This window comes from Corapipo altera, unplaced genomic scaffold (assembly GCF_003945725.1).
Source record: "Corapipo altera isolate COAL_440 unplaced genomic scaffold, ASM394572v1 0, whole genome shotgun sequence".
Taxonomy (NCBI): domain Eukaryota; kingdom Metazoa; phylum Chordata; class Aves; order Passeriformes; family Pipridae; genus Corapipo; species Corapipo altera.
Window position 1 is genome coordinate 27,810,241 of NW_020884872.1, and position 21,904 is coordinate 27,832,144.

The 21,904-nt window shown below is 38.3% G+C and overlaps 1 protein-coding gene across 1 annotated transcript in view; it reads left to right on the forward strand.

Moving 5' to 3' along the window:
* The window catches only part of UXS1 (UDP-glucuronate decarboxylase 1), a 60,113-nt gene that overhangs the window by 1,398 nt on the left and 36,811 nt on the right, over positions 1–21,904 (forward strand). Inside the window, exons 2-5 of the mRNA XM_027640935.1 lie at positions 11,145–11,172; positions 13,893–13,941; positions 15,474–15,517; positions 19,182–19,242. Coding sequence (XP_027496736.1) covers positions 11,145–11,172; positions 13,893–13,941; positions 15,474–15,517; positions 19,182–19,242 — 182 coding nt within the window. The remainder of the gene's footprint in view (positions 1–11,144; positions 11,173–13,892; positions 13,942–15,473; positions 15,518–19,181; positions 19,243–21,904) is intronic.

The window sequence follows — 21,904 nt, forward strand, 5'->3', positions numbered from 1 at the left end:
TTTGTGAGTAAAAGTTAGCCTTAAGGAGAAGTCTTCTGGCTGCTTGTTCTTTGGGATTCAGAAGAATGTGGAGGAGGAGAGGGACTGCAGGTCAGTGTGGCAAAAAGTAGCTTGAAAAGGGAATAGGGTGGTGTATGATGGGAGTGTGTTTTTTGCAAATCTAGCATGTCAGGTTGCTGTGCTTTTCCATCTTTGACTACGGATCAAAAGTAGTGGAGTTTTGAGGTATGGCTCTGGTGTCATCAGCATAATATGATATGCTGGCAGATGCACTGGTCTAATAGATTCTAGAGAGACTATTTTTTTGTTTGCTTTTCTGTGGAAGTGATTATGATCCCATCCTTCTATCCTAAAAGTGTACTCCTTGCAGTATTACTGAATCATCACTGTACTCTGGTTGCAGTCAGATAATGCCAGACTAAAATAGCATAGAATCTGAGAAAAGTGAGCTGCTGGTGTAGGTGTATGTGCTGGCGCTTCTTACATTCCTTCCTTCTCAAGTACTCTCCAAATGACTAAGTGGTTTTAGGCTGTGCAGCTCCTTTCCATGAAATTCCGTTCAGTGTTAGTACATGGGCAATCAGATTTGGAGCACACATTACAGGGAATTGTGAACTGGAGGATAGGACTTTTTTTGATAGTGCCATTTTGTCAGTCTATGTGTGAAGCTGAGCAAATGTGTAGGAGGTGTCTTTGAACAGTGTCTTATTTCATAAAAAGCTTCTGCCTTTGAATGCAAATATGTTACAAATGTGCCTGAAGAACTTCTCTGTGAGAGTTTGCAAACTAGAGGAAGAGCTTTTTGCAGGCTGTTGAAAGGCTCTCGGCTATTGCAGTCTCAAAAGTCACTGATTATTACAGCACGAGGTGTAGGGTGGCTAGGCTCTCTCTGGTATCTCTGCTCCACATCTGTTTCCCACCAGCATACACCACATACAATGACTTAAATTTCTGTGCTGTACACCAGATGAAGGAACTGTGTTATAACCATTTGGCAGCGTGGGTAATCAACAGCTGGTTTGGCCCAGCTTCAGGAGATCATGCAGAGTGGTGAAATGGGCAGCTGTGAGTGCTGTTGGGGGTGTTGCTATCACATACTTTGCAGTGTCTCACCTAAGGAGTCTTGTTTACTTTGGATGAGAACCACTGTGGCACGAGGTGCACGGTCAGGGTCACATTAAAGATCCCTAGAACTCTTTTTATGGACTTCGCTGGTTTCCCTAGTAGTACTTAGAGTCAGAAAAATCCTTACTTTACATCTGGGTTTGAATTAAAGTAATATTTGATGCTTCATTTCTGGAAGTCTAATCTATATTAATTTTAAAAAATCGTTCACTTGAAAGAGTGTGCTGTGCATGCTTTGTGTGTATAAAAATAAATGTCAAAGGGAGCATTTCTGTTTAGCACGCAGTTAAAAGCTGCTGTAACATAAACAACTCTTTCCTGGGAAAACTGGAGTGAACAGAGTTCAACATTTACCTTTACCTCTTCTGGAGCCCTTGGGTGAAAGGGGTGACGTTGTTCCCCATCGCCCAGGTGATGAATCTGGAGGTACCGTAGCTAGCGAACTGTCTGAGTCACTCTGTAATCTGTTAGAATGCTGCTCAGTTTTGTTTTATATACTCTTCAGAATTAGCTTGGCTCACTTGCAAGGCTGTCTTTTGTGAACATTGCATGGCTACACTATGCTACATATTGTGGGAAATTTTGCCCAGAGGTTGCATTTGCATTGCCCTTTTAAAGGGACAAAGTCTTCTACTGCGGTTTTCCTCTGATTTAACTGCCAGCAAGATATTGCAGGACTGCAGTGCTAACCAAAGCAAGGTGGAGGGATGTGTGGAGGTGGACTGAAATGAATCCTTTCAGTCATGGAGGGAACTTACATCATATTGAAGCTTCAGAACATGAGGTGATTGTAAACACAGGTGAAGTGGATTTTTGGTGTCTGCAGTGAGAAATGTAGACAGATCACAAAAGAACAACCAAGTAAATCAATAATATTAAAAAATTTTCAGTGTCACCATAATATGAATAACTTTTATGCAGGCTGAGAGTTTTGCTTTTAAAAATACCACCTGTTTGTGTGTTGGTATGTCAATACATAAACACCTTAAACTCATTCCCTTGGACATTTTAAATGTTTATTCAGCTTTATGTGAGCATTCTGACCTGCTTTAGTGTGATTGTTTTTGTAGAATCAGGACCTTATTTAAGTTGTTGGAAATAACAGTGTAAAAACTTGTGGCCAGGATTTAAAGACCAGAGCTCCTCAATCTCCATGGCTTGCTTTAGTCTTGATTCTACTGTGAGTAATCTGCTGATGTCTTGATATGACAAGGGAGTTGCATGTTCTTAATGAAAAAGTTAAGAGCTCTATTTCTGGTAAAGTAGAACAGTTCTCTTTACTAATTTGTAGATCAAATAGTTCTCAGGAAGTGTATCAGTAGCCTTGTTCCTTTTCCCAGGGGAAAATGTCATAGTAGGGTGCTGCCATGAGATCCAAGCTTAAGACCTTGTTTCCTTTATAAGATAAATTACAGCACGGCTACTGAAACAACTTAAAAATGAAATATCAAAATAACATGAGGGAGGTGCATCCTGCAGTAGAAGTGGCTTGACTTCCCCCAGCATTGTTAATTTCCATGGTTGTTATCCTTTGTTTTACAAGATTAGCCATTTGTTTTTGTTAGGTTTCCATCAACTAGGAAGAATGTAGTATTCTCTTCTCAGAATATCAAGGTGTGAGTAAACTTTTCAGTTTGAATCTTACCAGCCCCTCGCATGTTGCTTGTCTTGCATATGTTCAAAACTAAGGTAAATACTACTTAATATTTTGTTTTGATAAGCTTTTACTTCCACTTTTCATAATAGAAAAATACCTGTCAATTTGGTCCTGTACTATTGCTTCAGGCCGACTGTCTCAAATGCTATTCGGCACTGATGCGGAGAATATCAGAAATCTTGATTCCCCAGCTGTTTTACAACCAGACATCAGGATTGACTAGCTATGGAAGAGTTAGAAATGATTGTATGTGACATCAGGCTCGCCTGCTTTTTGTGTTAGCATGCTATGGATTCTCCACCAAGAATAATCAAACCCAAAACATTTACTTGCTGGCTTCATGTCTTGCAGAGCTGCCTTTCATTTGTGGGTTTATGGAAGTGAGTTCACTGTCTTCAACAGCTTCCAGTTCCCTGCTCATCAGGGTTCCAACTAGCTGAAGCCATGTAGCTTAGGAAAATTTGTTCGTGCTTCAGTTGAGTTGGTCAGGAATAGATATACTCTGGCTATGTTTTGCTAACCAGGATGTTTTAAACCAATTTTTTGGCATCCTGGAGAAATTAATGCTTACAGATCCTATCTTATCTTGATTTAATATTTGTCTGTAATATTTTATTTCCACTTAGTATTTGTTTTTTCTGTGGCATGTTCAGGAGGTGGTGCTGCCATCATTCTACTCAAGGACAAACACTCTTAGAACTTTCATCTTCTTTACCCTATGTTTTTGCAAAGGGGAAACATTTTCCTGTCATTTATATTGCTGGTTTCTTTTCTCTAAGGTTGGTTGACCAAAGCAGAGTTTGGTTGAAACTGGTAGTTTTCAGCATCTTGTTTATGGATTGTAGGGAGGGAGAGGTGGGGGTTACTGCATCAATTTACCTGAAGAGGTTTGTGAAAGGTAGCTGGGAAAAGGGAGTTTGTTTCAGTTATAGTGCTGACCATTGGAGCATTCTGTGTGTCCACTGAAAACAGTCTTAGCAGTCAACAGATGGGTCAGTGGATGAGTAGCAGTAAAGAATGATGTGTTGAAGGAGTAGGAACACTGAACAGAGAACTGGAAAAAAGACAACAGAAATTTTGAAAAGAGTTTGCCATCCGGGAAACTAAGAACAGAATTCAGTCATGAAGTGATGATGCTAATTGAAACGTAACAAAAAGTATCCTTGGTCAGTTTACCATCCAGTATGAAGCTCCGTTAACTCTTGTAAAGAAAGAAAATTTCCATAATGTTACATCTCACAGCTGTAGGAAAGTACAGTTCTTAAGAGAAGGTACAAAAATGTCCTGATGACTATGTTACCTTTGTTTTGCTAACTGCTGACTAGCTGAGGGATTGGCATAGAGTGGTGGTGATGGTGTCCAAATAGGAGAGAGAGCACCTTTCCTGTGAAAACCCAGTGGGAAAAGCTCCAGTTCCTGTCTGCTGTCTTTGATTTGGGGCAGGAATTTTACTGTTGAGCAAGGCAGCAGTTCAGGAAATATAATAGGAAGAACTACTTGCCATACAGAAATCTGTGTAGACTTATAAGCCTCTTTTAAGTACTGAAAGGCCACAATAAGTACTTGCTGTTCCAGGCAGAACAACCCCAAACTCTCTCAAACTGTCTTCTCAGGAGAGGTGTTTCATCACTCTGACCTTTGGACCCTCTGACAGCCCTTTGGACCCTCTCTAACAAGTCAATGTCTTTTTTGTTCTGGGGGGCCCTAAAACTGGATGCAGGTGGTATCTCATGAGAGTGGAATAGAGGGGGAGAATTACCTCTCTTATTTTGGTGGAGGGCAGAATATGATTTACTTTCTGGGCTGTAAGTGCACATTGCCATTTCATGTCCTATTTTTCCACCAGTACTCCCAAGTCCTTTTTGACAATGGTGCTCTGAGTCTGTTTGTAACCAGTCTGTACTGATACTGGTAGTTGCCCTGATCCAGGTGCAGGACCTTGCACTTTGCCTTGTTGAACTTTATGAGGTTCATATTTGCCCACTCTTTAAGCTTGTCGGTGTCCCTCTGGATGGCATCCCTTTCCTCAGTGACACTTCTCAGCTCAGTGTCACCTGCAAACTTGCTGAGGGTGCTCTCAATCTCAATGTCTGTGTCATTAATAAAGATAGCGAGCAGTTCTGGTCCCAATATATGCCCCTGAGAGACATCACTTGTTACTGACCTCCCTTTGGACATTGACCAGAACTCTTTGGATGAAGCCGCCCAGCCAATTCACAGAATCACAGAATATGCTGAGTTGGAAGGGATCCACCAAGAGTCATCGAGTCCATCTCTTAGCCCTGCACAGGACCATCCCCAAGGGTCACACCATGTGCCTGAGAGTATCATCCAAACGCTTCTTGAACTCTATTAGGCTTGGTGCTGGGACCACTTCCCTGGGGAGCCTGTTTTTACCAGCCCAACCACCCCCTGGTTGAAGAACCTTTTTCTAATATCCAACCTGAGCCCCCCCGACACAACTTCAGGCCATTCCCTCAGCTCCTGGTCACCACAGAGAAAATATCAGTGTCTACCCCTCTTCTTCCCCTCACAAGGAAGTTGTAGACTGCAATGAGGTCTCCTGTCAGTCTCCTCCAGGCTGAGCAGATCAAGTGCTCTCAGCTGCTTCTCATACAGCTTCCCCTCAAAGCCCTTCACCATCTTTGTTGCCCTCCTTTGGGACTCTTATGAGCTTTTTATATCCCTCTTTTGAGCTTTAAATTTTTCTTACATTATGGCACCCAAAACTGCACACAATATTCAAGGTGAGGCCACACCAGTGCAGAGCAGAGCGGGACAATCCCCTCCCTCAACCGGCTGGTGATGCTTTGCCTGATGCCCCCCAGGACATAGTTGCCCCTGGTGGCTGCCAGGGCACTGCTGACTCATATTCAACTTGCCATCAGCCAGGCCCCCCAGGTCCCTTTCCATGGCACTGCTTTCCAGCATCTCATTCCCCAGTCTGTATGAACATCCAGGTACAGAATCCTGCTCTTTCCCTTGTTGAACTTCATATGGTTTGTGATTGTCCAGCCCTCTAATTTATCAAGATCCTTATCCATTGAGTAATCCGTCAAATCTGTATTTCTCCAATTTAATGAGAAAGGTGTTTTTTGGGAAATAATATATTCCTAAAGAAAGGAATTGTTTTCTTTACATTGTTAAATATGTACCTTAATTAAATTAAAACTTTGATGCATCTTTAATAAACAGAATTTTATTAAATAATATAAATAAATAAAATATAAATATAATTAAATAAATAAAAAGCTCCCTTTGTGTACTTTCCCTTTTCTCAGATTTTTCCTCTGGAGAAAATAAGCCTTATTTTTCTGCCAGGAGACTGAAGTTGCTGAGTGACTATGGAGACTCAGATTTAAGGAAAAGAAAAAAAACCCCACCCTTTTTTGAATGATGTTGCATCTGTCTGAAATGGAAAGTTTGACTGAAGCAATTCACTCTGGATGTTCAGAGCTTATGATTTTGCTCTAGAAATTCAGGTTATGCCTATATATTCGTATTGTTCCTGCATGCTCTTTCTGTTGATACACTTGTAACAAATGTCATCTTGTAGTCTTATTGTTCTGAGGAGCAGAAGTTGTAAGGAGGGCAATACAGGGCAAAAAGTCCTGTGTTTTCACCTAAATCTACTTAGACAAAAGTTTGTCTAAAAGTTTGTTTAACAGACTGTCTTGAAAATGCAACCAACAAAGCAATTAGGAAAAAAATTGTTTTAAAAGGGATTACATCTGGTTTTGGTACAGTTGGATCTCTATGGACATCATGGTTTTGCTTTTTAAAACATCTGTTTTAAAATGTATGTTATGCTGAAACTGATGTTGTCACCAATAATTTCAGATTATGGGTGAGTATTACTGTTGATGCCCTTTAATAGTCTATGACTTGACTTTAATGTCATTTAAAGAGACCCAGAGAAAAGGAATCATCCTGTGATAAAGGTACAGGCTTCTTTTGAGATTATTTGCTTTTTTTTTTCCCCCACCTTCAGTTGTGGTAGTGTTATTATTTTGGTTCCCCAGCCTATTTGGATGAGTTAATTAAGGCACGCAGGGTTCTCTTAGCATAGCAATCTGTGTTCTATAGAAACCTATATAATAAGTTTTATTGCAGATGACAGACTGAAAGGACATTGAGATGAAAACATTCATCCTGCTTTTATGTTCAGAGCATAACTCTTGGTGCTCTGGTCACCAGTGCAGCTGGTCAGAGTTAAAAGTCTGACTATGACAGAGAAGTGTCCATTTAATAGTGGATGCTCAGCAAAACCCCAGGACGGTGCTTGTGGTTTCTGTTGTACTTTTTCAAATGTGATTTAACAGATTTTGTAGTTTGTTTTGTTTTGTTTTGTTTGTTTGTTTTCACTCAATGCAGTCAGGGTTGGCTTGTATCCCAAGCAGAGCTCTTGGAATATTCCTTTGCTGACAGTATCCCACTCATTGCAGTGCTCTGCATCCAGCATAATTTCAGAAAGGGGCTTCTCTAGGAAAACTAAACAAACTTTTAAATTTCCAGGAATATAAGTTATATTCTGTAGAAAAAACCCCCATATTCTTTACTGATATCTAATTGACTGATTTTGTTTAAGGTAGTTTTGAGAAATCTTGTAAAACTGTAAGGTTGTGCTTGCCAAATAGTTAGGGCTTGATCTCTCAGAGGCTGTGGGAAAAAAAAAAACAGAAACAGACAACAAACCAAACAAAAAAGAGGATTGGTGTTTTCTGAAAACCCTGGGTGATTAATGTTTAGTCAGCAAAATGTAAATACTTCTTTAGTAACAATACTGTGATTAAGGTTTTAAGAAACAAATCTCCTCTTTTCTAAAAATATCACTATTTATCACTACGCCCAAGATGTGTTGTCCTCCTCTGGAAGTTGTCACTTCAACGTGTAATGTCTGTGGGAGGGATTAATGACTGATATATTTTTAATCTTCATGGTAATTGCAATTAATCCGTGTAAAAATGCTACAATAAAAATTATTTCTCTCATTATTTTATGGAAGGGATGCAGAGGGGAAAAAACGTCTCAGAAACAGAGTCAAAATAGGACTACAGGCCTTTCTCCTACAGGCTTTCTTGTGTCTTAGAACATTCCAGATATTCTGATTGCTTCCCTAATGGCAACTTACTATTACCTTAATGGCAACTTATTATTACCTTAGTCATTGGATGAGGTTTACAGTTAGTCTTTGAGAGAATAAGCAGAACCTCTGTCTCTTTCTGTCTTGTAGGTGAGTGTCTTGTTTGGTTACAAGTCATGCTTGTGTCTAGTCCAGTTCTTCCCTTGCACATTTTCAGTAGACAGCAGGAAGCCTCTGTGTTTGAGTGCTCTCTAGTTGGATGACTAGTAAGTTCTTCATAGAGTATGTACTGTGCGTGGCTGTGGAGAATGAGGGTGTTAAATCTCTAAGGTCTGGGAATTGGCACAGGACTGTTATCCTGGATGAGTACTTTTTGGTTTAAAATATTTGGCCTTATATTTGGATTTTTAAGACTGGCTTTTACAGTGAGGTGCTTGGTTATGTTACTGTTTGCTCAAATTTGGTCCATTAGGAGTCTCATGCTTTTGAAAACTGGGTTTATATGTAGTGTAGTGCCTGATTCATGACATTGCTGGTGTGGAAGACTTTTTTAACCATCCCTGTTTGCAGGTTTTGGTGCCTGAACTTGGTGGGCCTGTTAAGCGTTTTTATGGTACCTTTGAGGATTTTCATCTTGAATTTAGGCTTGTAATTCTGATTGTTCTGCTTGTGCATTTAGACCCACTTGCCTTAATATTTTTCAGTTGTTCTTGCCTGAATGTCAGACTGGCCTTGGCATAACCTTTAGGACAAGGAAATCCTCTGTGAGCCATAGTCCTTGTCATGGTTTAACCCCAGCCGACTGCCAAGCCCAGTCATATCACTGGTTCTGCAGCAGGGTAAACCTGTTATATAAACAACTGTGCATTTAGAAGAAACACAACCAAACCTTATTTCCACTGTAGTGCAAAATCTTACATCTGATCCCTTAAACCTTGATGTAAGCTCTGTGTGAGCACCATTAGTTAAAGAGATCCTTCTTGGAATTGTGCATTCAGAATCCTTTGTGAGGGCAGTATGTTGAAGCGGATTTCTGCAATGCCTCTTTGCATGTGAGAGAGACTTCAGGGTTCTTCAGATCCCTCAATATGGTAGTTCCTGTGCAGTTCATTTTGCAGTTTCTTTTTCTTCCCCTTTCCTCTTTCCTCTCTTTTTTTCTTTTTTATTTCCCCCCCCCCCATTGGTACAAAAATATACTGCTTAGAAGTGTATCATAAAGTTGTGTACCCCTACAGGACTGAGATATCAAGCAGTCAAACATAGTGATTTTCGAAGGATACAAATGCCTTTTTGGGCTCCCCTTCCCTGCTGTGGATACTGAGAACACACAATTAACATGTCTTCTTTAGGAAGCCAGTTTCTTGTATGCAGTATATCTGCACTGTCTTTTCAGCATGGTATTTGCGTTGCAGCTGGCAACTCATTTTTTCATCAATTCCTGCTGCATCAGCTCAGCCCAGATGCTTCCTGCCACTGCATAAACAACACTTATTGTTTGTATGCATTTCTGTAGCCCAGGAAAATAATTCATTGTAAGTGTAACTGAGAAGTATCTGACTTGAGAATTCTGTACCTGTAGTTGTGAGATGGTCATCATTCACTGAAAAAAAAAAGTTTTTCCATTAATGTTATCATAAATAATGTTGAAATCCTAATCAGAGGGTGAATAACTGGAATTTAACTTACTGCTCAACGTTGTATCCCTTTTTCCCCACAGTAAATTTACTTTTATCTAGTTAACATAAAATTCAAGTTTTTTTTTTAAATTCAGTTGGATTTTATTGATCATTCATTCTAATATAAAGCTTCCCTATCTTTTTCCCAGAAGATGACATGAGGCTTTATGACACCACCAGAGGTATCACAGTGCCCTCCTACAGTTTGTTTGATAGTCTGTCGTGGATTCGCTTGAGTTACTCTTTGAATTAATCAGCAGCACTCAGCAGTTACAAACATTTCAGTAACTTTGCCATCCCCTAAAGGGTAGAACAGCAACTGCATTACTGCAACCTCAGTTGTGTCTTCCCATTCCTTGTTCCTGGGTATGTTTTGTTTTTCCTCCTGCCTGGAAGGTGCCTGTGATTGTAGCAGTGATTTTTTTTTCTCGATTTTGTAACACCTCATCCTCTGCTTGAACTCAGAAAGTAACCATGATGAAAACGATCTGGAAAGCAGAAATGTAGGCAAAATACTTCACTAACTGCTACTCGAAACCTGCAATATAGCTTTCAAAAACTGAGGACACTTCAGAAGCTTTCTATATAAATACTGCATATAGACAACTGCTTCTTCTTAAGACCCAGTGTAATTTCAATCCTTAAAGAGCAACTGCAGAATGATTTTCTGGAGATATTGGAGGTATATTTGCTGTTTTGCTTGTTCTGCAGGGTCCCTTAACTGTTCCACGTTAACCTTGTTTAACTTGGTGATCTGAAGTTGTCAAGTCTTCCTTGTCGGTGTAGTCTGGTTTATGGCTTCTCAATTTTTCACTTTAAACTACATTCTGTGTCCTAGTTGAAAGGAAAAACAGTGTTCTGATAGTCTTCCTATAATTACTTAAACCCTGAACAGTTTCTAAAGATTTTTTTTCTAGTAGAAAATAATTTGGGCAGATGAATCCTTTTTGTGAACCCAGAAACTGATGCGTCTTTGCTGTGCTATTCTAGACTGTGATTTATCTTTCTATAAAACTTTTTCCATACAAACAGTGTAATAAATGGGTTTTGTTTCTTACTGTGAGGCATTTGGTTATATTACTTAGGTACCTTTTGTGTCTCCATCACAATATGTATGTGTTTAGAGAAAGAACACACATGTACACAAGTACTTGCTACCTTTAATGCAGGACTCTTGTGGCATCTCTTCAGACTGGTTCAGCTCTCACCTGTAGTGGCCAGTCTTTTTATTCTTGTTACTCTGCAGTTTCCAATTTGTGTGGTTCAGGTCTACAGGGTTCCTTTCTTGCTCTTGTCATTTTTTTCAGTGTCCCCAGTAAACAAGTCAAGTGTTCCTGTTTATTTAATCTGTGTACAGTGGCAAATTATAGTTTAGATAATTCCTGTGCGTTTCCTTATTGTCTCGTGTAATCTCATCAGAATTCCTCCCATGCTTTGAAACTGTGTCATAAATACTTGAAGGGGTGTGTGTATGCAATTTATTTAGATAATTTGTGATTAACATAGTTAATATTGTCCTAAATTCCTTCTGATGATAATAGGAAAAATTACCTCATGTACTGTTATATGACACTGTAATGTTTTCTGTGTTCTTATTTTTCAGCTGTATGGGGAAACTTTGTCAATATGAGGTAATGTATATCATTTTTGTATGGAATATTCTTATGCAAAATAAAATTAACTTACCTTTCCCATCAACATGTGTCAATATATATAAAGTAGGGAGAAAACAGAACAGCAGCTCACACTGTGGTTTGGGTGGTTGCTAAGCATCTGATACCATTTTTTTAAATCCAGAGTTTCGGTCTCAAAAAGGGTTGTGTGTCTGCTGCAAATCTCACCCAGGATCTTACACTTCAACATCTACCTTTCTTTACACAAATTTATCTTCCAGTTTTGGCAAGTTGGTTGGCATACCTGGTTTCATAGGTTTGGATTCTCTTTTTCTTAGCGCAGATTTGACTGTATCTCACTGATAATATGGGTTTAAATGTTGAAGAGCAGCAGATTCTCTGCTGTTCACCATAGCTGCGTTTCTGTACCTAGAATCAGAAACATACTTTGGAGAGTTTTTCCTCTTCCCAAGTTAATTGGGAGATAATCTGATGCTTTAACTGCTGAAAAGCAAAAAATCCTGCATTGTTCCCTGGAATTTTTTTCCTTTAGAAATAAAAAGGCATAGCATATGCATGCAAAACATGCAGATTTTCACATCATTTCTGCTTGCATGCGAGTTTGTCCTCCAGGAAAATTCACCAGCTGCAAATTCACAGCTGCAAAAGAAATTGAAGAGAATATGGGTACAGCCTGTTCCCTATAACAAAGTCATTGTATAGAGGACAAAATATTTCACCATGTTGTTTTGCTACTGAAGGGTTTTGGTACTCTACTGTACCAGTCTTAGCAGCACAGAGTAAGGAAAGTTTGAGGAAAAACTAAGAAAAATAATGAATTTTCTATGGGCTCTGATTCACCCAGCACAGCTTTCTCTGGGATCTGTTCCTGTCCCAAGCTGTCCACTTTACTCCTCTTGGAGTTTCCCACCCTTGATGCACAGAGTGTTCAGCTGTCAGGCAAACAGCTGCTGAGCTCCTTTGTCTTGCAGATGGAGATATCATTTAAATTACCGTGTTATCATGACCAGTGAACTATGGCAGCTTAGCAGCTGTTACATGAGCAGCTGAGCATTTCTTAAGGAAGGACAAGAACCTCAGAGAGGGGTTGGCGGAGGACAGGTGGATGTAGTATCCAGTGTGTTTATTCCCTGATAAACTGTTATTACAAATTCTACCACTACCTGCATATTTCTTATTTGAGATGTCCTTTTTAGAGCTATCGAGGGGGAAAACTTTATTTCTGAATGTCTGATGTTGGTCCTCATCCAGTAAGATTGTCTTTGTTAGGAGGAAGAGCTCGTTAAATACTGAACTGCAGTGACAGTCCTTCAGTTCCAGAATTAGTAGGAACTATTTTTGAGACGACCTTTTAATATACTGAGGGGTTTTCCAAATTTTCCTGTCTCGTTTATCAGAGAGGAAAGGCTATATATTCCACAGTTGTTTGTATAGCTTTTTGTAAATTTCTGTTTTTTGGAAAAACATTTCCAAAATCCACCAGGATAGCTTAATGTTGCTTCCTTATAGTAAATTCATTCAGTGTTAACTGGAGGGTTGTTATTTGCCACTAATACAATAAATGGCAATCTGATTTGAAAAGATGGTTCAGGGTCTGAGTGTCTTTGTGTAGGAATTTACTGTACTTTTTACAAATACCACAAAATCAATCTGACCGCTAAGGTTTTTGCCTCAGTAATAGACTGAGCTGACTTTTGAAAGGTAAGAGTTTTACAGAGGGTTATGAAGGGAATCGTTGCTCTAACTTCTAACAGTATGGTGTATATATATATATATATATATATATCTACTTAACAAAGGATCTTCTATTTCCCTAGGTGTAATGAGTTCAAGTCCCAAGTAAAGGAGCTCTGTTTTTTTATTTATGAAAGAACTCCATTTTATGTTGGATACCTATGAATCCTCTAGTATGCAAAAACTTACTACTGGAAGATAAATAATTCCCCTTTCAGAAGGTTTAATTGCAAAAATATAATTATGCAAATGTAAGGAAAATTACGTAGACTATATGCAGGGGGTAAAATATTCTACACTTGTAGAAGTTTACTCAAGAATGAACACAACTCACTGAGATATTTTACACAATTAGATGCTAAGTGAGACCACACAGATTTGTGCAAGACATTAGCTTCTTAGATGGTACTCTGTTTTCATAAGTTACCACAACATGCATCATCCTTGACTTCATTTCAAATGACTAGCATTTGTGTGCGAAGTCAGTATTGCCCATGAGGTGGTCACTTAAGACACATTTTAGTATAGGGCTTTTTTCCCCTTGTGTTTGAAAAAGTTCAAAGTGAGATCTATTTGTCCTTTTCTCTCTTTGATTGATACTGTTGTGGCATTAAGGGAAAATGTTTTGTCAGTGTACAGAGACCCTCAAAGAGAGTTTTGGGCATTTGCACAGTAAAGTTACACTCAAAACCAGTGATTAGACACTTTTCTAAAATGAAGTTAATTTTCTGTATAGAATGAATGTCATTTTTATAGTTACTGTTCTTTCCTGTGAGCTGGTTCAGTTTATGCCAAACTTGGTGATAAAGCTAACTGATTTCAGTGGGAATTGAACCACCCACTTTAATTTGTTCTAGAGTATGTCTTTGAAATGATACTAACTCGAGATGCTTTGAAGGTGTTGTTTTAACAGCATGATGAAGGTGCAGTGGAGCAGCTATTGCTTAGGTATGGATTATGGTTTTTTCTTTTCTTGCCAACAGGACTCTTCAAGAAAATGGGGATCAGAAGGTGGAGAGTAAAATAGAGGAGGTTAGTTTGCTAATACTTGCAATCTGTTTTGTTTTGAGGACTCCATTTCACTGATTTCATGTTGAAGAGGTGCATTTAGTTTTATCTCATTACTCTCCATTCTGCTAAAACCATTCAAAGCACTGGATTTGTGTCTGTACGTAAGTTTTTGAACTGTTCTTTGCTATAGTTGAGTTTCTAACATGGATGCATAACTCTGCTTTGTTTTCCTCAAAACCTTTCTTGAAAGTAATAAATCTGCTGATGCTTTTGCTGCAGAGACTGTGGTAGAATCCTTCTGAGAACTGTTAAATTTGTTACTGAAAGGATATACACAAATTCTTTCCTCTGTCACCCTTACAAAATGTGAAGTATATATATCTCATTACAAACTTGAAGCTGCCCAAAAATGCATTGCTTTGTTCTTAAATAATGGACACAGATAGCAATGTTTGTGGTTGGGGATGATGTGCAGTATTAATGCTTTAAGCATGAGCCTGGTAATTTCTGGAGTAGGCATGGGAAATGAACACACTGGTGGTTCTAAACTTCTGTACCTCTGAATTTCAATTTCAACCTCAGTTTGTTGTGAGATTTTAAGAATATGTGCAACAATTCTTTCTCCAAATGTTCTAGACTTCTAATAAAAATAAAGCAAAGCATCTAATAGATACAGAAGCCCTTGAGGTCAATACCCCTTACCCTTGTGTGGGTTTGAGTGACTGTATTAGTGTAGTCTGGTCTGTCTAATGTCTTGTAGTCCAGCAGGTTTATATAACAATTGTTCCTCTGAATGCAATGAGGAGCCCACTGAAATTGTTTAAAATCAGTGGAGAGATTGTGTTCCTAGTTTGTCTTTTCCATGCCTCTCTTCTCTTTTTTTTTTTCCTTTTTTTTTTCTTTAATTCTGGTAAGTGTAGCAACAAGCACTGTGAAAATTCCAGCTGTTAAAGAATGATGAAATGCTTGAAATTCAATGTGTAGAGCAGAGTTACTGTAAGGTCTGAGAAGTTGAGCATTTCTGGATCTTTTTAAAGCTTGAACCATCGGAATAACTGTTTAAAGAGCTATTTGCTGCTCCACAGAGCTAAATATTTAATAAATGTAAATGACAATACCATATTATTTCCTCTTAACGTGAATATGCAGCGTATTTCAGTTTATGAAGTTCTTGAATTGTCTAGTTCTAATTAGAAGTATTTGTACAAAACAAATTAATGTGGGTTGTTGATGTGTTGCTACATGGTACCACTTCAAGTGACAACCTTCTGATAGCTTTCAACTTATGTATAGCCCTAGAGAGTGTTTTGTTTTCAGTGGTAAGCTAAGGGATTTCATTTCACACTATACTAGGTGATTGGATTTTTGGTGGAAAAGGTTCAAGGCTTTTTTATGTAAAGGATGCTTTAAGATGCAAGTTTCTTGGAGTGTCTTCAGTAAAGCTCTTCATAGGAGACTGCCATGATTTTTGCTCAAAAGTAGCTCCCTGTATGTGTGTTTTGTGATGTGAGTCGAGTTTTATTCAAAGATTAAATGTTTTTCCTTTATTTTAGGCTGTTGCCCCTCTAAGGGAGAAAATCAAAGATCTAGAAAAAAGGTATGTCTTCTGCTAAATTTGGGAAGCAATTCAAAGGCACGATTTCTGTTCTGTAGCTGTCAACTCTGTAATTGTAGACTTGAGAGAAATGTTTTGTGTATACCCTCAGCAGGTTTGAGTTGTTATTATGTGTAAGTGAGGATGGGGCCTTGAATGCTGAAAGATACTTGTGCTTAAGGTATTCAGGCTGATTAATCCCACTAAAGCAAACTGGGAGTGCTGAATTCTTGTAAAGTTCAAATCATGTGGAGGAGTTTACTGTTTGGAGTCCATCTGCTGAATGGATTACCATGGTTTAGAAAGTCCAGCCCAGGTGTGCGTTTGCACGTACTGGTTTCAACTTCAAGAGACTGAAAGTATGTTTAACCTCATTTTTCCTACGCTTGTGATCAGTTACCATGGTTCAACTAATTACAGTGATTTACTTGTGAATTGTAGTCTGTGTATGAGCTTTGGATGAGCCTGATTGACTTGCTTCTCTCGGGATTTGTAAGGGAATGTGTTGTCTTGGATTAAACTGGATGATGCAATTGAGAAAAAGCACACAAGCTTTTTGATGAGCTGCAAATATTAAATATGTACTGTAGATCCACAAGTGCATATAATAGACATAGTTGCTAAAAAAATAAAAATCCAAGCCTCATCCATTTCTCCCTTGCTGCTTGTGTTCACCCTGCGAGATCATTTCCTCACTTTTATGCCATCAGAACCATTTGAGTAAGCTGGATGGGGAAACCAGGGATTTCAGTGTATATTTACAAGTAACTCCCTCTCTTCACAGCCTAGTTGCCTTTCTGTCAGATCAGTTCTCTGATTTGAGTGTCCTCATGGGCAGATTCTTTTCATCACAAAACAAGGTCTGGAACAGGGGTGGGAATTGTCAGCTCTGATGAGGATATGTTGCCTTGACAGTGATAGTGTTTTGCAGGTGGCACTGCTGGTGTCCTGAGCAAACAGCCAGCCAAGAGTGCTGCATTACTGAGGGCCAATTCTCAACTTGTCCAAGCAGTACCAGTAAGCCCACGAGGTTACATATGGCATACTGGTGGTTGTGTGCTGTTCCCCTTGAAAGGGGGGCAGAAATACCGTTGCTCTTGGCCAGAGGTTTGCTTGACACCCAGAGTGTTTTGGTGGTTAGAGTTTTGTCATTCCAGTGAGCAGTTGCCCCTCCTCCTCCCACCCCTCCTGGGCTGTAAGAAAAAAAAAACAGACAAATTTTCAGTTGTTTTTTACAATGGATTTGAAAGGTTCAGTGACCTGCCACATGCTACTTGTTTCAGTGAGAATACTGATCTGATTGCTCATCTCTTAATGTGCATGTGAACTTCATGATTGAACTAGGCATGTATTGGCAACATGAAACAAATTGCAGACTGTGTTACCTGTAGTGGTTGCATGTGATACTACCATACTAATTATAACTGTTCAATTGATTTATTTAATCTTTATTGATAGCCCAGTCAATGTTCAGTTTCAGTTGCTGTCAATTCAGGTATTTTCTTCTGCCATCCACAGAGGACCTTTATGGAAGCACATTCCTTTTGGCTTTTTTCTTTTTTTTTTTTAATAATTACTATATTTTTCTAAATGAGCAATGAGTTGTTGAGTGGAACCACTGAGTTAAAACTTCTCCCAGGAGCCATCTAAATGCTCTTTTCTTTTTGCATGTATTGATGAGTCTTGTTTCAGATCTCTAGCAAAGAAGAGAAAGAATTGAAATATTTTTTACCTCTGTGAGGCAGTCTGGGAATTATACTCTCACAAAATGTGGGCTCTTATTATTGTTGGATTTTTCAAATAATGCATTCATTTGCCTCTGCTGGTTAGCTGCATGTGGGTTGTTGCAATTAATAATATTTTAATTTTATGTCTGTGTAAAGTGACAGTAAATAACTACTCATTGTCAGATGCCTGAAGGCTGATCCTGCTTGCAAAGCTGACTTTAGTGTCAATGTTTTCTTACCTCATAAGCTGATAAAAAGTGAAAGCAAACCATAGTCATGTTTTTGAGAAGCAGGAAAAACAAGAATTCCTTAATGCTAGTCTCATGACAAGAGATTGTTTAACTGAAGCTAAAGCTGGAAAGTTTTTATTAATAGCTTACACAGCAAAAGCATTGCCATCAAGTCACCAAGGCAAGCATTAGGTCAAGATAAACTCAGTGTTGTTGCCAAAAGATCGTCATTTGGCTGCCAGACTCTATCCCACTGCTTCTGAACTAGTATTGGTGTAATAGAAGGAGCAAAAGTGATTGTGAGGTACCTTTGGCAGCAATATGATTCTGGTCTGGATTAATATGACCTTAAAATAATGGTCTTGGAAATGGAGAAGACAGACTTGTGCCTTCCATCTAGTTATTTGGCACTTAAACTTTTTCTGACCTCCATAAATCTCTTGTTATTGATGAATTTTCCTTTCTGTCACAGAAAGGAGTTTTACTTTCTGCATTATGCTTATACTCTGCTGTTTTTCATTGCCTCAGCTTAAAGAAATTCTTAATGACCTGTATAGTGATATAAGGCAAGTGTAAGCAGTTTCTTATTTCAGTCTCCCTGTGTGGCTATCATTGGAAGGTTCCAGCACCATATTTCTCCTATCCAGGAAACAAAACTGAAAGCAGCTTTCACAGTGGGATGAAAATTTGATGAAGTACAGAAGCATCTGTGCTTTACCTCTGAAAAATTCTTGTTGAGCCAGTACTGCAGGTTGGAAGCAGAGGAAGTGCTTCAAGATCAGAGGTTTAGGGTCAGTTCAGTCAGCATGTGTTTGTGAGTAGGAGAAAACGTAGCTCTTGGTATATATGGCTCCTGTGTGATTCATCCAGTTGCATCTCTGTCATGTGGACTTACTGGAGGAAAAGGGTAACCATAATTTGGTTTCCGTGCAGTGTCACACTGATACTTAATTAAGAAACACCTGAGCTATTAAAATATTGCCAAGACTATGATGCTAATTACTGAAATAAATAAATAAATAAAAATTCACACCTTCTTTGAGAGGACTTTTACTGTATGCAAAATGCATGCTGGGGAAGGAGAAAAGTGATGTAATTCCACATTCATGAAATTGTCTAAGGTTCTAAGTATCAAGAGCTTGATAGAGCACCTAAGATTTATATGTCACATAATTTTGTTTTATAATGGTTTTGTTTTGATTAAGGTCCTATAAGGAAGGTGCAAAAGTTAAGTGGCAGTAGCTTGAAGACCATCAAAACAATGGCAGTCTGGATGTTCTGGGAAGCAAATTAGGATTAGTTTTCATACAGAATGAGCTCTCTGGTAGAAATTGCTGAAGTATCTTAAGAGATGTTTCTTCAACATTCTGATTGTGTACTTGAAGTTGATTGTTGTGAAACTTTAAGGAGATTTAAAACTTTTTATTGTAAGTTTCTCATTGAAATTTTAAGGAGAAGTGTTCCAAGTCAATGCTGTAAATCACAAAACTTGCTTTCTTTTCCAGAACTTTTAAGAAGGTTGTTTATCTTTTAGAACTTTTTTTAAAAAGTGTCCAATTGCTGTTAGTGTTTTATTGTTTTATTTTCTTGTGATATCATGCCTGGCATCAGTTCTTCTCTCAAAAAATAGAAGTCAAGTGATTCATTCTAGCAAATCAGAAGGGCCGAAACTTACTTAGTTTCTCTTCTTTGTTTTGAAATGTTCTGTAGTTTTACCCAGAAATATCCACCGGTGAAATTTTTATCAGAAAAGGATCGTAAAAGAATCCTGGTAAGTTGGTGTTTATTTGGGGGTTGTTTTTGGGAAAAACCAAATAATTCTGTGAAATGTAATCTGTCTTGTAGGATTAATTAAAGACATGAAAAGGGATAAAGTAAATTACCTTGGATGTCATATATGTTGCACAGGGTTTGCAGTAGTGCTTCACTTACTTTGTGTTATTGTTCGTATGCTGAGTGTGAGAACATGAGACTTGGACTCTGTTCTGGAGATTCGATTTGCCAGTTAAACTCCTCTGTAACATTGTAGAATTGCATTGCCAAAGGATCTTTGTGTGTGTTCCCAGATGGCTTAAACTTGCAGAGCCTGGGAGACTTTTTAGGCACATCTTGACAGAAAGCTTGTGTGACCAAATGGTGCAAAATGTAGTCATAAGGCTGGAAAAACAGCTGCTCTGCTGGGAGTGTTCATCTCTCTGTTATCTTCTCAGTTGTTTCTGTTATTTTGAAGCATCATAAGCATTTGAGGGTAGAAGAGGGGGTGGCAGGTTAAGTCAGGACAAGTAGTCATCCAGGGCATTCTTAAACTCAGTGAATGGTGCTGCAACATCAACTTTCCAGTTCTGTCTATAACAATTTTGACATTATCTGTGGCCTAAATTTTTCCTTTTTTCTCTTTGTCAACTGGGAAAAAATTCTCCCATGTTTTGAAGACAGAGAAAGTATAGCTACTTGAGATGTGTAAACATAGAGTATGAACTTCTACCTCTGTTGTAAAAAGCAAAGTCCAGGACAAAACCCTGCTAAAGTGCCTAACTTACCTGATGCTTTCATTTGCTTTGAGTTCAAAATTTTAAGAAAAACACTGAAGATATGCAGATTAAAAAATTGTGATTTTGCTGCATTGTTAGGCAATAATCTTCATTGCTCCTGCAAAATTTCATAAAAAATGTTATCAAATTATTTTAATTCTGCAATGATGTTCTGTCATTTTTGTGACAGTCTGAAGGAAGGAGACCTGTAGGCTCTCTGTGCCCTTGTTGAATATGGAAGATATGCTGAGAGAATAGCAGAGAGAGGTTTAAGTCTAAAAATTCCTAAATTGTGTGCCTCATGTGCAAGGGTAATAAAGTAACTTTAATGTCATATTTTCTGTGTAAGTGAGAAGATGCTTTCAGGAAAAGTGTCAGTGAAAGCTACTAACAGGCTGTGGAGCTCTTAATGTTCGCTTTGACTTTGCCACTGAAAAATCCTGGATGTTTTGTTGAAATCTGTTATTTCAACAGAGATGGCAAGTAGTTGAAATAGGAGTGTTTTCTGCTGACCTGGAGGTGAACAGGTTTTTGGTGTCCACGTATTTTGTAGAGTTTAAATTTCTAAAGAGAAAACTGGCCAAAAGGAATGACAAGTTGTTCTGTCATTTCTTCTCTGTTATGGTCAGGGATTAGTTTGGTGCCAACTTGGATGGGCATTCACAAGCCTCCTGCCCATGTGGGCGGTTCTGTTCTGCTACGAGTTGCTGTTATAATCCTATGAGAAATAAAAATCCATGTTTTGAGTAGCTGAAATCCACATATAAAGGTCACATGTAGACCTTGCATGACACTTCAAAATTTCTCAAGACTTGGCAAGCCAAGTGAACTTCAGTACATAATTTTCTTTGTATTTTGTTGATAGTGCATCTTTTTCTAGAATCCATCCTAAATTCTGATTTATTCCAGCTCCAGCCTGGAAATACCCTCAGCACTGACTTGACTAGATAACAGTTCTAGCAATTATTTTTTATACACTGCATATGTTTGGAGATGTTTGCTAGTAATGATGGTATTTCAGCTGGGACTAGAGACACTGTCACTTTCATTGAAAAGAGGTCTTCATCCTGTTGTGCATGGTTTATCCATTTACTGAGCTCTCTGAAGTGACTAAGCCACAAGCTTTCATATGCCAGAGAAGGAATTCCGTTAATATTATGGAAGATAGTGTTGGCATTTGTTCAGTCTGTTGGGTGGAGCTTTTTCTGAATTGAATACAGTAAACTGATAAAAGCAGAAAATAAAAAATTAATATGATTTCCATGTAATACATGACATGTTTTGAATCTGACTGCAGACAGAAGAAATGAACTTATGTAACAAATAGTCAAACTTAGAAGTGGCTCTAGTGGAGATAATTATCAGTAATATTTGTGCCTTTTAGTAGGTGCTGAAGTTGCCGAGCATATTTGCACTACTAAGTAATTAAATATTTTTATTAATTCCTATGAAGCCCCAAGTGCTGGTACTTCAGTTCTGATATGGAAATTATTCATGTACAATATATGATTGTGTAGATTAATATGTCATTGTGATTTACAGGAAGTCATATTTAGAAATTATGCTGTTATGAGTGATTACAGGAAGGTTATACAAAGAACTTCAGTGATAAATAATCTTTTTTTTAATGTAACCTCAAGTAATGAAAAAAACCATAATTTACACAGTTGTTTACTTTTCCAGGGGAAATTCAGCTCCTTTTTCAATTATTTCTTTGTCTAATACCTATGGAAGTGATAAGTTAATAAAGCTAACTTAGATTTATCATAGAAACTATTCGCAGGTTTAAAGTAATTGGAAACTTCTTTCCAGACAAAATTGGTTTGTGCTTTTTTCTTTTTTCCTTTTTGTTTGTTTGTTTGTTTGCTTGCGTATAGCATAGTGCTGTAAGGAGTGCTTGGT